The sequence below is a fragment of the Polyodon spathula genome, chromosome 7 (genome assembly GCF_017654505.1).
Source record: "Polyodon spathula isolate WHYD16114869_AA chromosome 7, ASM1765450v1, whole genome shotgun sequence".
Taxonomy (NCBI): domain Eukaryota; kingdom Metazoa; phylum Chordata; class Actinopteri; order Acipenseriformes; family Polyodontidae; genus Polyodon; species Polyodon spathula.
Genome location: NC_054540.1, coordinates 21,462,431 through 21,479,766, shown reverse-complemented (window position 1 = coordinate 21,479,766; position 17,336 = coordinate 21,462,431). Strand labels below are relative to the sequence as shown.

The 17,336-nt window shown below is 35.3% G+C and overlaps 1 protein-coding gene across 2 annotated transcripts in view; it reads right to left on the bottom strand.

Moving 5' to 3' along the window:
- LOC121318344 (chemokine-like protein TAFA-5) overlaps positions 1-17,336 on the bottom strand; it is a 117,540-nt gene that overhangs the window by 52,150 nt on the left and 48,054 nt on the right. For both annotated transcript variants that reach the window (XR_005950595.1, XM_041254901.1), the window contains exon 2: positions 9,747-9,896. Coding sequence is in view for 1 of the 2 variants with exons in the window: in XM_041254901.1 (XP_041110835.1) it covers positions 9,747-9,896 (150 nt within the window). In the remaining variant the exon portion in view is untranslated. The remainder of the gene's footprint in view (positions 1-9,746; positions 9,897-17,336) is intronic.

The window sequence follows — 17,336 nt, the reverse complement described above, 5'->3', positions numbered from 1 at the left end:
CCAGCCGGAGCCCCAAGTACGTTATGCACTGCAGCAATATAAGCCGACTCTTTGCATCGTTGATGGTGAGGCCCAGCCTCACCAGATACTGCGTCACAATCGCCATGTGGGCCATAGCTCCCTCTCGCGACTGAGCGCAAATCAGCCAGTCGTCGAGATAGTTGAGTACTCTGGGGGGAATCCTGCCAGGCACAGTTTCTTGGCTTGCTTCAACACACTTGGCACTAACGCTGGTCGATCCCAAGAGGAGCATACCTCCTCCATAAAATCAGGGAACATTGGGAAGGGCTGCGCTGTGGGAGCCAGTGCCTGCACAGACTGGTGGGGCTCTGCTGGTGTCACCAAGGGGATCTGCAAAAAGTCTGCAGTGCGCCCCATCAATGCCGACATGGAACTGGACAATGGTGGCAAACCAGTCTCCGAGGCAATCTCTGAACTAGGTTCAGCCACAATTGATGTCGCCAGCTTCTCTTCTTCCTCCATCTCTGTGGGGAAGGAGTTCTCATCCCAGGAAGCCTCAAAAGATAGCGTGTTCTCCTCTACCATCAAAGGCTGCAGCTCCGGCTCTGCCTAGGCTATAAGTCTCTACTAGCATTGCACAGTAGGATGGTGAAATTTTTGCCCATTCTTCACGGGAAAATTGCTTCAGTTCTGATAAGTTTGTTGGGAATCGTCGATGGACTGCAATCTTCAAATCTCAAAGAATCAGATTTGAAAATTCTTTGTTAGTATGCATAATGAATATTTAACAATATTCAATAACGTTAAAAACAAATAAATGATCATTAATGTTAAACGCAATTTTTGAAGTAAGGATCGGCTAGCAGGTATGCATGTTGTGGTAAGTAAATCAATTTATTATTATTATTATTATTATTATTATTATTATTATTATTATTATTTATTATTTATTATTTTTTTTTATTTTTTATTTTTTTTGGCCGGGATTTCTGCATTGTGTTTCAAGATAGTGAAGGTTAGGTGGTACAGTATTAACAAGATGTAATGCGTGATGCTGCAGCTGTCGTTGAATTAAAAAAAAAAAAAAGCAACATTTTTCGTAAACTCGTGTTTAGTTTATATAGCTTACATTCCAAAGTACTGTAATCAGTTTGGAATAAATATTTTAGTAACACTCCTGTAGTATGTTAAACTTGCTAGGCCTGTTGCGAATGATGTTTCTTTCTTTTTTTTTTTTTTTTTTTGACGCTACCAAGGCGTAATTACCCCTCGCATTCAGTTGTTATGCACAAGCTTTTATTGAACTGCAATGATATTAAAATAATAACGTCACGGGGAGAGGAATGCACTGAAATGTATGGTGCAATCCTCAGTATTTACTAGAACGATTATATTTTGTGTGCCCAATTAATCAATTGTAATTTTGAGGCTTAACTAACAGCCCTATTGTGTACTTTCACTACAAGAAAATATATAGCAGGGAAATGCAGTACCATAGGATGTACGAAATTGACAAAAGCACAACAACGAAAAAAGCCGGAACAACTTCAAACACGCCCTTCCGTACTTGGCACCCGGTGGAGTTAAAAAAAAAATCAGCAGTCAACAAGCAAGGTCACTTTAATAATGTACCTTTTTTTCCAGTGTGGCGTCCTCCCTATACTGTCCTCCGTTCCAGCCTCGTTTGTTAGTATATAATTTCAATACTTTCATTAAAATGTACACGTTATAGGCTATTATGACACCAGAAAAACAAGCTAAACAAGGTAGCTGCTATTAATGATGGTAATATAAGGACAATTTAATTAAGATAATTTTTCTTCTACATGTGTGCTAGTAAGTTTTTTCATTCTTGCTAGATTCTTGCTCTCTTTTTAAAGTCTGTAGCTTCCTTGTGTTGTAGACCATATCCCACAGAGAAAAAAGACATAACTTGTTATTTTTTTCTTTTTATTCATAAAAAAAGTAATTGAAAAGCAACCGCTACTGTCGTGATAATCGGTGTATCGACTATTCGCATTGTGGAAATTTACTATCGTTTCATCCCTAATCAAGAAATGGCAAACCAGCTTTCAGCCTGAAAGGCAAGGAAACTGCAGTGAAATGGCTTCCGCGGTATGACAGTTTCATCAGGAAACTGTCATGCCGCGGTATGACATCATCCCAGGAAGGTGTCTATCGGCAGCTCTGGTATAGAGAGCTCAGAAAATACCTAACAAAAGGCAGGCATATCCCATACGTAATATTGGTTGGTGGTCGTCTTCGAATTGAAAGGGAATGTATGGAATCTATTCTTTCTAACACAAAAGAAAGTAGTTGTGGATTTCATTTTCGATTCAACATGCAATCATTTAGGTTTCAAAGACTTATTGATTGCACCAGTTTCATCAGGGGAATATAAAGAGTTATCCACCTTCATCTTGACTCCTTGAAATAATAATGGTTTTCATGACAACTACAGCAACTTCTATAAAAACGAAGTGGTTTTACTATCTACCCCCGTACATTTTGATAGATAAATATCCATACAATAAATTGTAAGGTTAAACTACTTGTGAATAGGTGTTTTTGTTGTTTGTTGAGTTTAGCGATGTCCCAGATTAAAATAAATAGCTCCTTAGAAATATTTAATTTAATTTATCAGCACTTTGATCTATAAATGACATCTCTATATTAATTTTATATTCATGTTTTACTGTGCAAATCATCACTACAATTCAAGCTACAATACTTATTCAATAAAATAGCTGTTGCTATTCAAAACAATTGGAAAAATCTATAGCATTAATTGTATTCCCTAGATGTTCGTGACTAGGTAATATGACATATCTAAAAGTATATTCAAGACTAGTATGTCACTTCCTCCATCAAAGCGATCTGGAGAGACGGATTTATGACCAACCACTTCCAAATTTAAACAGGTTTGTTTTTGTTTTGATATAAACTAACAAGATTGATTAAAATTTTTTCTTTGGCATATATTCCTCCGCTCTTGTTTCTTCACACAATGGTCATTTGAACTTAAAACACGTATACTAAAGGTTTGTGTTTTTTTTTTTCTTCAACAAAGCATCTTGGTCTCAGGAATACCTAACCAAACAACAAAACATACATGCTTCAGCAGAACTGTAAAAACAAAATTAGTTTCAGAGCAACTGGAGAGACAGATCTTGAGATACACATACTATTCAAAATGTGACATATGTTATATCGCTATATCACTATAACTAAATCTCTACTTCCAAGGATTGGAAGCAGGGTATGATTAAAATTGACTATGTTCATATATCAAATAATTAAATTAAAGCTTTCACAGTTACAGCAGGTTAATTTGCCTTGACTATTTATTTATTTAATTTTTGTTTATGACAAATGCAGTTAATACTACTTACTAATGTTACCATACTCTACTTTGTTCCCTTCACATAAACGCTGTAAATCACCTGGTAATAAGTAGGTGTCCCCTATCGCATTACTGATGTGGATATTGTATATTTGTTGTGTGGCTGAAAATCTGAGAACTGTGTTTACTGATGGTAAAAACAGAAAGACCAGTTATGTGTGTAGGCTATAGGAATAACCTGCATAGTGGGTTGTTCGAGTGCCAACAGAAGTTCACCCAGAACTGTTGATAACAGAACTGATGCTGAAAGTAAGTCAGAAGCTCAGCAGCATAACAGCCTGTCTGTATCTGATTCTGTTGAATCACTGTTTCCCCTTTAAAGACCCCAAGACAGCTAATGTCTGGTTTCCAAGACTTTCTTTTATTTTCACTTTGATACAGTTGAAAAATGACAGCTAATAACAAACATTGACAACTTACAATAAAAAAAATAAATAAAAAAAAACCTTAAACATTTCATGACAACTAACATCTGGTTTAGTTATTTGCATTCTAGGTATTACATAAAAGTACACTCTCTCACCAACATAATTAAACAACTTCTCTCTTTTCTATTTGGTATAGTCAGGTTTGATGTCATCTGTTGAAGCATTAATTACATACACTGGTTGAACAACAAAAAAGAGACACAATGCTAGCTGTCATGCATTTCATAATTTGCAGGTACTACAGTGTATTCTGTTAGCATGTCTGCCCTATATGTAAACAGTACAAGAAGCTGAGAGTTAAAGACAATACAGTATCCATGCTGCTTATGATATTGTATTAAACCTGTATAATTACACAGCGAACACTGAATCAAATAATAAATAAAAAGTATTCCTACATAACATGAATTTACTTGTATTGCTCACAAACATTAAGCCCTGTAAAGTTTTTAGAATAGAAAATCATACAAATATTTTCTAAGGTAGCATAATATTAATTTCAATTTCAATAATTCTTCAACACAAGCTTGAATTAGTTTATATAATTGTTCAAAGTTAATCTTCAATTACATCAAGTACACAGTACAAGGAAAGACAGTCAAGTTGATATGAAACTCCATTGACTTAATGATGAGAAAATTGACTTATGCCAAGGGTAGCAACCAAAATATTTTCCCTGATATAAAACTGAACAGTGAAATTGCACAGTGTTTTGTGCAGTACATGTTTCTTGACTTCAGTTGAAATTTTACCTGATGTAACAATAAAAAATTGGTATTGTTACACTAGTTTGCTAGTACATTGCAGAACCATCCATCTATTCAACCCCTGTATGTAAATAATTTCATATTCATTACTGTAGTGCTGCAAACAAGTTAAACGTGAAAACTGTAATAAAATGCAAAAGATAATGATGCAGAATTTAAAGAAGAGAATTCAGGATTTTGAAATCACCATGTACTGTACAGATAAACATTATGTTTGTATCTGGACACTTTAAAAGACATTTGAAAGTATTAAAACAGAGCTGGTTTGAATAATACTGTGCTTTTCATGCCTAGTCATTTCCATTACCCCTTGATTGTTGTCGGTCTCCGTTTAGGGCTTAGCCATTGCTTGACATGTTAAAGGGTTAAACTTTTTAATCAAATAGACTGGCCTGCAAGACACTCCGTTAATACGAATCTTTTTCAATTCCCTGTTGCTGTGAAGTTTGATATCCATTTGATCTCATTTACAATAAAGACTGAAAAAAAGGAAGCTGAACAACATTTATTACGGTGGACAGTGATGTTTAGTCAATTTAAACTGCCTTCTTCTAGATTAAACTGCCATTTTGTTTTATAAAAGTACTTTGGTCCATTTTGATTGCTAATGGTTGATAAGTTCTTGATGAATTGTAACAGAACATAGGCCAATTTCTAAGTAATAGAATTGCAGTAATAATCAATATTATCAGAAAATCAGCAGCCATCCACACAATATCTCAACACACACACACACACACACATCATTAAACTTCATGATATATTGCCATATTATCACATGCCACTGTGCAGATCTTTCCATTTATTAAAGCAGAAGCCATTACATCTACCTGTAATAACATTAGGGTACTGTGCTTAATGGTAAATGGGGACACCAAATTGATTTCCAGGTTGTTGAGGAAAAGCTATTAAGCTGTGGTTACTCAACCTTAATTCTACAGTATGTATATCAGTACATGTCCTTTAACAAACTGCTAGAACATGTACTGTTTTTATTGTTTCATTACACTGTGTAATAAGCAATTAGGAAATAACACTTACCACCCAGGAACAAAAATTGTGCTACATAGTGTTATTATTTACTTCTTAAATGATGCCCTAATCCAGGGCAACTTATAATTCTTACAAATATCATTAATATTTCTACATCTAAGATATCTAAGATTTGGTTGGTTAATTAAATCATCTGTTTGGTAAGTATGTGGCTTTTAATTTGTCACATACCAACCAAACAACAATTCTCATTCTCAAAGTGCATACAAAAGTAGTTGCCCATTTACTACAGGAAGTATCATCATGTCCAAAATAGATTAAAAAAATTCAGAAATATTTTGTCAAACCAGACCAATTAGAATTTGCTATAGTGAGTTTTGTAAATTACAATTGCTGTTTTGTTTGGCCTTTTTCTAAACAACATCACATGTCTAAATGTGTAATAATGTAGCCTGTAAGCAAGATGATATTACCCCTACAATGGACAAATGCTTCAGGCCGAACTAAACAATGGTAATTAATAACCATTGGACATCATCTGAATCCAAATCTTTACTACGAAAACGCACAATGCAAATAAATGCCTCTACACACTTACTCAACAAAAAACAACAAGAAAATTACTGTTACTGTTACACTAATGATACTGCACAGGGGGACACAAACCTAAAAAACTACAGCGATTATAGTTGCTTTATTTTAATTAAAGTTAATCTTTTTGAACCTCAACTATCACTTGTATTTTCTGTGACTATGATACCTACCAATAAAGAGTTATGCAAAAATAAATGCAAACAGATCTGCAGAGCAACAAAATGTTTTCAGATAGAGGATAGGGGAGAAATGATAATGGAAAGCAGGAGTATGACAGCACATTTCAGGACCTGGATAAACGTGAACGGCTACAGTAGGTGTTAACTGAATTAAATAACATTGCAACACACTCCCTCCATTAATCAAATACAATTTCCCCAGCAAAAAAAGTAATTGAAATTGATATATATATATATATATATATATATATATATATATATATATATATATATATATATATATATATATATTCAGCCCTGCTTATTTTTACGACATATATATATGTGTGTGTGTGTGGTACTCTGAGTATGTACATATATGACTTGTATAACCTGTGCAAAGTACACAATTGTTATCATCAATACATTTCTGGAAATAAATGTTACTTAAAATTAACTTAAAACCAAAATACTACATAAACAGTTCAAATTCTAGCTGAACCAATTACATCTGTAACTCTTTTATTGCAATGATATCTAATGATGTTACTTCAATCAATACTGCCACTAAAACAATAGATGGACTGGAGATAACATGTCTGTGTTCTTCATTTCCAAGTGACCTTAGCTATTGCTAATCCTTGTGTCAGTATTAGATTCAAGCCATAGTTGAATGAAAACAATACATTATTCTACTGTGCCACCCAGGCTCCTGAAGCAATAACATTTGTATCCTGCATAGACATCAACAACTACTCGAATCAGTCTTGTAGCTACATCACAGAAGATCACCTGACAATGGCACCAGTTATTTCTTTAGCCTTAATAGAAATCAATACCAACACACTCCTGTATTGGTACAAATGATGAAAAGGCCAGAAAGCATGAAATTACAGATAAGGGCCTCTATTTTAAGTTTTATACAATGAAGGGACTTGCAAAGCCTTTTTTGCTACATTCTTTATGTAGATTTTTATCTTGCATGCGTTAAATATATTTATTGAAGCAGTATTGGGTCAGATGTGTATTAGCACAATACCCACAGCATGCTGTGAAGGACTTTATTTTTGTAAAAACATCAACAACCACTAAGAATAGCGGCAGATATCCCTGACACAACTTGAAACCAGCTATTTTGAAAATAATTAAACTCAGAATTGTAATGTGAAAATAATGGAGTAGAAGATTAACTTCAGCAGTTCTGCTGTAGCAAATCTAATGAAATATAATGCACAAACAAGATTTTGTCATAAAATATACCAAGTCGTGCCTGGAGGAATCCCAAATCTCCACTTCCAGAGTGTTCACATATTAATGTTTACACATAGTTTGATTTGTATGTTTTATTGCTCATTAGAAAGAACCTTATTCACAGTCTACTCCAACGTGTTTATACATGGTCATATACATAACTCTGTATGTTTTACTGTATTTAAGATTAAACTGATATTTGCAGTACATGGGAATGTGAATATGTATTTAGAATCCCTGTCGCCCCATTTCTCTCTGTGCCTGAAAACACAATTTCTATAAGTAGGTCTACTATTTTACATTCTAAAATGACTTTGTGTTTTTTTTTTTTTTTTTTTTTTTTTACTTAACAGTAATTTCCATCACAATGCTTTCACTCAAGCCAGAAGGCAGGAATCAGCACACATACACAGCTATGGTGTGCAATATACTGGCACAGTTTACACATTTTGCCTGGGGATTTTTGTGTAACATCATAACATTGCATTCTCATTACGAGTTTCACTCCAGGGTTCTGAAATATCTACTTCACTTCCTATAATTTGATTTACATGTGCACGGAAAAAATAAGAAATTACAAAGACTAAATAAAATATGAAAGTACTTGTGAATTTACGGAGAGAAAACAGTGATTAATGAACTGCCACCATTTTCTTTAAAAGAGAGTATCACATCTATCTGTGGTACCTGTGATTTTTCTTCTGCATCTGTATAAATAAATATCAAGACTAGATAATAACTAATTTGCACATGTTTTTAACTAACTTGATTCAATTATATTGTCACTGTTCATTTTAAGACATAGCTACACTAAGTGTTGTTCTCTTTGACTTCTAGGCAACTCCTATTGAGGTGAGCAGGTAGATTTTGATTCCTGCAGTCTTTAGTCGTAAGCACACACCTGCTCTCACAGCTACATGTGAAAACAAGGCAGCCTTACTTTGATGTACGATTGTTACAAAGACGGCCGGAGTGGGTGGCGTCAGACCAGAGCCAGGAAATAAACAACAAGAGCGGTGGAGTTTGGTGGAGCTGAGTGAATGGCTTCACTCAGCAGTTAATGAGTGAACAGAACAGACAGAAAATAAATGGTTACAACAAACACAAAAACACAGGACACGACACATTCGCCAAAACAAAAGAGATAAACAAAACGGACTAACACTACACAAAACACGGTGAGCAGATATTTTAAATATGATTATTCTTATCACAATTATTACCTCCGTCTCCAATCCCATTCTCCACTCACCCGAACACACAATCCGAGTGAGTGAAAACATGCTGCTTTTATGCAGCTGTACCGAGACTCGACTGCTAATCAATCATTCAATTGGAGTCGCGGTACAACTGCACGTGAATTAATAAATTATTACTTTTTACGTGCACGTGAAGTGCTGTGCAATCCTCGTGCCTAAATAAAAATATACATTTTAAACACTCGTGTTACACAGACCCGTTTATATCTCATGTACCGATGACTATACACCAACATTAAAACACAACACATAACACAAAATATACACAGGGGCGGGCACTTTGCCACAATGATGTAAGAATGTATGTATAACAATATGAAGTTTAAATTATTTCCCACATTCATACATTTAGTGTGGGTTTTGGAGTGAACCCATTTTGTTGGAATAGCTGCCCTCAAGTATTACAGATGTCTACATATCCGAGTAAAATGCAATCAGCAATTTTAACTGTGCCACAGTGTTATGTGAAGGGCACCTGTAACTGAATGGTCTGTCATCAATTTGGAGGTTAAAATGATGTGGCAGCAAACCAGTTAATTTTTAAGGACAACACTAGAAATAACTTTTGGTCAGTAAATGTTAACATTTCAATACAGAGAGATTGCATTGTGATGTAATTATTTATTATTTATTTACACGGACTTGAATACAAGTTGCAAAGTGATTTGTAAAAAGAGGACAACTGATCTTATTTTCCAGAATAAAATAACCAAGTCAGCCTCAAACATAAGACCGACTTGGTTATTTTAAGGAAAAAAAAAACAACACTTATTTTACATCTACATCCTAACAAACATTCTGGGCAAAACTGAAACAGGACGCTTATTAGGCCTGGCAGAACACAGAGCTGCCTAAGAATCTATATATCATATCAGTACAGTAAGAACCAATCAAGCAATGCATTTATCCTGAAAGTTTGGTTTAACTCTTACCATCAACACAGGCTGGTTGTGCTCTCGTCGTGCCAGCGATTTGCCCTTTTTTACATGCACATCGTGCTGTTTGCCTAGCTATAGTCCTCCGAGGCTGACTGCTATCTCTGTCCAGAGTGACAATTTCACAAGTACCAGCAGCCAGTTGACCTGGAAAAAGAAACAGCAACAGGTATCCGTGTCAGTGAGTGTGCTACAGGCAATCAATTACTGTGGAAGAGAGTCATGGCCCAATGTCACAGCAGATGCTATGTGACAAATGGGAAACGAGGCTGATGGATATCATAGAAATGAAATGACAAACATTTGTTTTTCTTTTTGTAGTGATGGACATGTCAAGCTATCCAAAAAGGGTCACTGTAAAAAATAAAAAAAATACACTAAAACAATTCTAAAGACAGGCTCACTGGGTCCATGTACGTTGTAGTTGGCTGGAAAATGTGTAGGGTAATAGTTTTATTACAGTACAGTTATGTTATAGAGTTTAAAGAATGGCAATCATGTTTAATTTACTGCCAGTTTTAATAAACATGTTATACTCAGCCCTCTTCAAATTGGATTCTATTACACACCAGTGATTTTACTATTTCCACAGCCCTACAAGGGTCTGTGTACTGTGTAGTAGAAGTCCCCATATAACAACTTAACTCCATTACAGTGCAAAAATAATATGGCACAAAATAAGATAATCCCATTGACGCCAATCACCAACAGCTCCTATTCAAACACCCCTTCTAGTAATGCCATTATCTATCATAGATACTGCAGTTTTTTTTTGTTTGTTTTTTTTTTAAATAAGTTAAATTACAGTACTTATTATTAATAAAATACATATTAGTCTCTAAGTCACCTTGGATAAAGGCATCTCTTAAATAAACAAATAATAATAATAATAATAATAATAATAATAATAATAATAATAATAATAATAATAATAATAATAACCAAGCTTAGTAATGGTGGCGCCTATGCATTTCTACACTTAAAACTCAGCTGAACAGGACTATAACTAAGCATCAGGTATTTAGCTGACTTGGCTTATGATGTAAGCAGTTTGAGTCTACTGGGAAAAAAAAAAAAAAAACACCTTACCACAATATAAATCTTCCACTATAAAACTCACAGACCTTATGAAAAATTAATAGGGTGTGCAGCGCATGAAATATTGACTAAATGTAGCTAATTAAATTTCAGTTATAAAGTTATACGATATGACAATATATAACATGTACTTGTGTACTAAACTTAATACAAGCACATGTATTTATTCATTAGTAATTCAGGTTATAGTTTGATTCTAACATAAACATGTATTGGTACTGTGATCAAAATAATTAAAACAACTAGTATTACTGAGATTTATTGTAGTACACTGCCTATTGTCACCCCTTTTTTCTGTAATTTTATTGATTATGCTACTTATACATTATGCATTTAATATGATTAATTTTCATCTATTCTAGTATAAAATGTTAGTGTAAACTAATACAAAGTGTCCCCAGCGGCACAATACAAGGGAACTACATCTCTGATTGAATGATTTGTAAACATATCTAATAGCATACTTGACTGAGAGAACCTAAGATTACAACTCAAGACAATACCTCTATCATGCATAAACCTAAAATGTTTCTTGACCTGAATATGTCAGCTGATAGTCACCAACACATTTAGCATACCGTGCTCATATAGTCCTGCAAATATGAATTCACTATCTCAAATGGTCTCTGAAATATGAGGCTTAGACAGTGAGGCTGTGGCAGCTTTGAAAAATTACTATATACGATCAAACCTGGCCTTGAGAATCATATAATAAAGCTATGTACTGAATATGAAGCCAGTATCTGTTATCCGGAAACCCATGAGGCATCTGACCACAATATGTTAGTGAGACAGAGAGCAAATTAATCCTAATCAACAATCTCCCTCCCGACCTATGATTACCAGAGCAGAGTGCCCCCAAAAATGGATGGTTCGGCATTCATTCCAGGGTCAGTCGGAAGCCTGCCATCCAGGAAGGGGGCAGGGCCACGATACCAGAAGTCATCACCTTAATGTGGTAAGCGATGTGTCAGTCACGGATTGCTGGAGACATGATTGGCCACACCACCGAAAGAGGGCGTGATGGAGGGTATTTAGGGGAAGTGGCCCCAGTGATCTGTTCCTCCATTATGGTTACAGACTGACTGTGAGGAACAAAGAGAAACCGTGAGTGTTTAGTGTAGTACTGTCTGTCTATTTAACTGCGTCTTGTTTGTCACTGTAGACAGCTAAAGATCCAGGAGCTGTCGCTGTCAAGCCAGCATTAAACCCGGACTGCACTGTACCATTGCAAAGCATTTGTTTCACATACACAAAACCACTTGCACCCGGAGCACTCACTGTTGGACTGGTGAACTGTGGCAGTGTACTCCGTCCCTGGGTATTTTGTGTTATATCTTGCATATGTGTTAATGTTGGTGTATAGATAGTGCTGCACGGGATATAAATGGTTCTGTGTAGCATAAGTGATTTAAAATATCTAGCTGTATTTAGGCACTGGTTGTGTGTTCGGTGAGTTCAGATCGGTTTCGGAGAAGGAGAAAATAAAAAGTAAACAAAAGTAAATACACCAATTGCTACAACGAGCTGGAAGCACCAGCACCGTACTTGTTGTGTGTTTAGCGCTCGTCCACCCTGTTTGTTAGTGTCTGTTCGTTTTGTTTGTTTATTTATTTTGGCCCAAAGTGCAGTGTTCTGCTTTGTTCAGCACTTTATTTTCTGTCTGTTTATTAAATGCACTGAGCGGCGTAGCGTCTCAGTTTTTATCTGCCTGTACAGTCTGTCTGCATGTGTACTCCTTTCTGGCCTGATGTCACCCCTACAGCCAGCTTGTTCACATGAGCCTATAGGTGTCTTAAAGTATGTGTTTGTTGTTGTTGTTATTATTATTATTATTATTATTATTATTATTATTATTATTATTATTATTATTATTATTATTATTTCGGGACTGAACTCCGTGGTTTTGCTGACTATACACATCGTTGTGTATAGTCAGTGTTATTATTTAAAAGCCTTAATAAAGCTTTGTTATTTACCCTTGGAACAGTTGTTATTAAGCACAGCGTCACCTCTACACCTGTGACCTACTAACCACTTAAGTAAGTGAAGGGTGGCATTAGATTTTGCGTTTCCATAACACTGAAAATATGAACTCAGCATCTGAAATGGTTTATGAGACAAACAGCTGAAGAAGTGGTGATGAAGGCTGCCTGATAAATCATTACACTATGTAATACAATTTTTGTTCCTGGGTAGTAAGTGTTATTTCCTAATTGCTTATGCCTCAAAAGTATAGAAAATGGCTATTATTCCCCACAAACTTTGCTTTTGTGACCAGGACAGTGATATTTCAAAATATCACTATTTCCAATGGGAAAACGGGCAAATGTGTGTCTTTTCGTTCACATAAAGTCAGAAAAAAACAATATATGAATCCAAATTAACATGTATTTATACTAAAGTAATACAAAAATGACTACAAAAGATTTAGAAGTGAGTAGTTTTTCGAGATTTACGATTATACTGTATAATCATACCATTGTTACAATTGTTACAAAATATCACATTGTAAAGCATTGCATTTCAGAATATCGCATTACAGATAAGAGCAGCTGTAAAGTACAATAAAATCAGTAGTAAAAGACCAAATTCAAACAAGAGCAAAAAATAGAGGAATACAGTAAATAATTACATGTAAGAGTGGGTTCAACTAAGAGCAGTTAATACTGAACATATTTGCATAAGAGTAAAATCCAGTATGAGTACGTAGCAAGACGAATGGATGAGAAGGATTCAGATCAAGTACAAAAAAAAAAAATACGGATACCTATTAGAGTAAAGACAAATACAAGATACAGGAAGTACTTACAATTAAGAGCAGTAGAGGCAAGTACTGGTACAATTGGGTGCTATATTGTTCAGTATGGTCGAGAGTTGTGTAGTCTGAACAGGTGTGTCTTGAGGGGGCGTCGGAAGGTGGTCAGGTATGATTTGCATTGGAATTATCAATGGAATAGTACACAAGTGTACCTGCTCTATTGCCAGTTAAAGGAATTAAAATCATCCAGGACTTTAAGATCACAGCAGATCATATAAATATAATGCATTTAAAAGGAAAATAATAAAGCTTGATAAGTGTTCATCAACTGCCGTCATTAATTGAAATCTTCTATATGTCAAACATGTAGTTTTACTTTAATGTCATGCTGTTTAAAATGAATACCAATCTTAGAGTTGGAGGACTTGACTACAATTACCATACAGATAAATTCAAAACGTTTTTATAAAACTTTTTCAGATGCATGGCCTGGGGGGGCGGGGAATAATGGTACCAAGAGAAATGCTATAAGCAAAAGTAAACTTATATACCTATAAAAAATTCCCTTTAAGGTAAATACCAACACATAGTACTTTGTTGACACTTTTCAAATTGTATTGGCATATGTCCTTGTTGATCCCATTTAGTTAGGTGCCCTTTATTCCTAACAGTATGTTGACAGGTATTTTTATAGAGCTATTCAGCAATACATATCTGACAAAGCGTATGCAGGAGACTGTGGCAGTACATGTTATCAGACACATTTTCAGTATCCCAGAGTATACAAGATTCTAAATACATAAAAAGGTTGTTGGAAGTCAGTCACAGAATATGATGGATACCACATAAGCCTCAAGCTCTCCATATTTCAGAAACAAGATACAATGAAGCAGAGGCAGGCATACAAGCTTCCCAGCCTGTACTTACCAATGAGTGTTAACCCTCAGTACTTCAGGGAATGATATAGTTGCCACTCAGTTATGCATATTTTCTGAAAAATCTTCCATGTTACAATATACAGTAAAAGGATATTCAATGAAACCTTTATTTTTCTAAAATACACAATTACTTGTGTCAAGATGAGTTTTACTGATTTATTGTCTAGTCTATGACTTTATGCTTATTTCAGTTGAAGGGCTCTGTAAAGTAAATATCAAACTTAAATTAGGCTGCACTGATCTACAGCCACAGCTGGAATATTGTGTTGAAAAAAAATCTATGAAAAAATGTATATTGAGAATATCAGAGAATATCACTGACATTTGCAGAGCTTTTTGTGATGTTATAGTAATAAAATAATGACTTGGATCACATTATTGAGGAGTTTGGTGATAAAACGGGTGATCAGGAGAGGATTTATCAGTATGCACATCTATAATAATGTATATTATTTTAATGCCATGAATAATAAAACCACAACAAGACAATATTCAATTATTTGAAATAAAACCTTAGAGAGATTGTATACAGTACCTACAGAAACTGAGCCCAGGTCACAACAAGTAAATTTAGATTTTATAAGATGATCATATAAAAAAAAAAAGAATAAGATGAACTCCCAATCATTACTGCTCAAAGTGTTACATTAGTGTTATTAAGAAAGATAAAAAAAAATAAAATAAAATAAAAACTATGATGCAAGACTGTACACAGCAACATGTGCATGTATAACTATGAAATCAGAAGACACTGCTGTGCATGCTGAGTCTAAACTATCACTGTTTCCCTTGTTAAACCCTTACGAAAGTAAAACATTATAGCCTTGTGGGCCCAGGGGAGATAAGGCTGTCTCTTCTGTTGCTAAGCAAAGTATTGCAATTTATCTCCAACCTTAGCTGAGCATAAGCAATAATCACTACTGCCTGAAATATATTGGAATGAAAGTACATGAGACCATTCATGGTACTTCATCAGCATGCAGGAGGCAAACAGAGTGACTGCAGTGATTGAATACAGACTCAAACTACTGGCTGTAATCTCCATCTCATTCATTCGTCCTTTACTTTGGCACAGCTGTATGATAAACACACTGTCATCCTTACTCATTCACCCATCAGTTCAATTCCACAAATACTGAATCTGAGCTTCTAACTCTTAACACCCAAGCCATGTGCATCATCACCATTGCTTACTGTACAAGTCATAAGATGGCATTTCTCAAAGTACCTCCAACCCCAACTCTTTCTACACTTAAAGAAATGGTTTCCAAAAACCGGTTTTGGTGTTAATTGTGCCTTTTTAAATATGAATTAATAATAAATATAATACATTTCTTTGTCGATCAATGTCCTGAGAATGGCAGCGTTGAGCCGGGTTGAAATAAAAAAAAATTATTGGACTTTCCAAATTGTGGTGAAAACAAGAAGCAATAATTACAGATTCCAAATTAACCCCTTGCAGTCCTATGTCGGACCAGGTCCGACATTACAATTTTCCCTTTCCAGTCCGATGTTGGACCCTGTCCAACATAATCAAAAAGACGTAAAGCAGAGGACTCTAGTGTTTTTTTCTCTGGAAAAAGCCGAGAAAACCTTTCAATGGTCGAGTGAGACCGATAGGAGCTGGATAAAACCGAATTATTGAGGAGTTTGGTGATAAAACGGGTGATCAGGAGAGGATTTATCAGTATGCACAGCTATAAAGAGGTATGTGCAAAATACAGTGAACAAGGGGTAGGGCTTGGCTGTAGATACAGTACTGAGTGTCCTTTTGCAATTCAATGCCTTTTAAACCTGTTTTATTCTGAAAAAAATATTTTAAACAGCATATATAAAACAGCCCCCCCCCCCCCCCCCCCCCCCCCCTTGCAACCAGAAGTATATTGCACCCTGACACATACACAATACAAGGTCAATGTGGGCAGAAATATTATCATTGCAGGGTGCAATTTGAACCTACTATATTACGGTCATTAACAGTAGGTTTTTTTTGCAAAAGTGTTGATTTCTTAAGTGATATTTTTAGTATGCTTTCCAAATAAAATATTGTATTTTCTGGTGTTCAAAATGGTACTTCAAATAACCTTCTCAAAAAACTATTTTGGGTGTCACTTACTATAAGGATCCATAATCCTTATCCAAGGTTAATTTATTTATTTTTAATTTGTGACAATGTGTTTTATTTTCAGCCTGCTATTACAAAGTGTAATTGTTTAACAATATAGACAAATAAGGCCAAGTTACTCGGTCCAATTTTGACAGACTCCAGTTTACTAGGGTGTCTGCCAACAATTCCCTGGTCAGTGACTGGCATTTGTTGGAAACACTAGCCGTAAACACTAATCAATAATAACAACAAAGCAACAATCAAGTGTAGAAAATAAAATAACCACCCACCATAGTCAATGAAGATTAGCAGCAGCTAAATTACTGAAATAAAAATGGAGCTTGAAAGGAAATGTGATGGTCCATATTCATATTGTTAGAATATTTGGAATGTATGGTACTTTCAGTGGAGAGATATTGAGAACATAGTTTAGGTGGGGTATTTTGCAATGCTGGGTCTGTCAATAAATTGCAGATTGACTAGAGGGAGAGCTAATATGACCATTTATGGGCATCTGTGAAGGGGTTTTACAGCTCTGGTCAGCATAGGTACAAGGGGGCCCCTGTGTAGAATGCCGGTGGAGCCTTTGTTTGAAAACGCCACCTCGTATTAGGGGAGAAATGACTTGAATAATGATGTCATTATTGGGTGTGTTCTATGTTGATCAAAAGGGCTTGCAGACA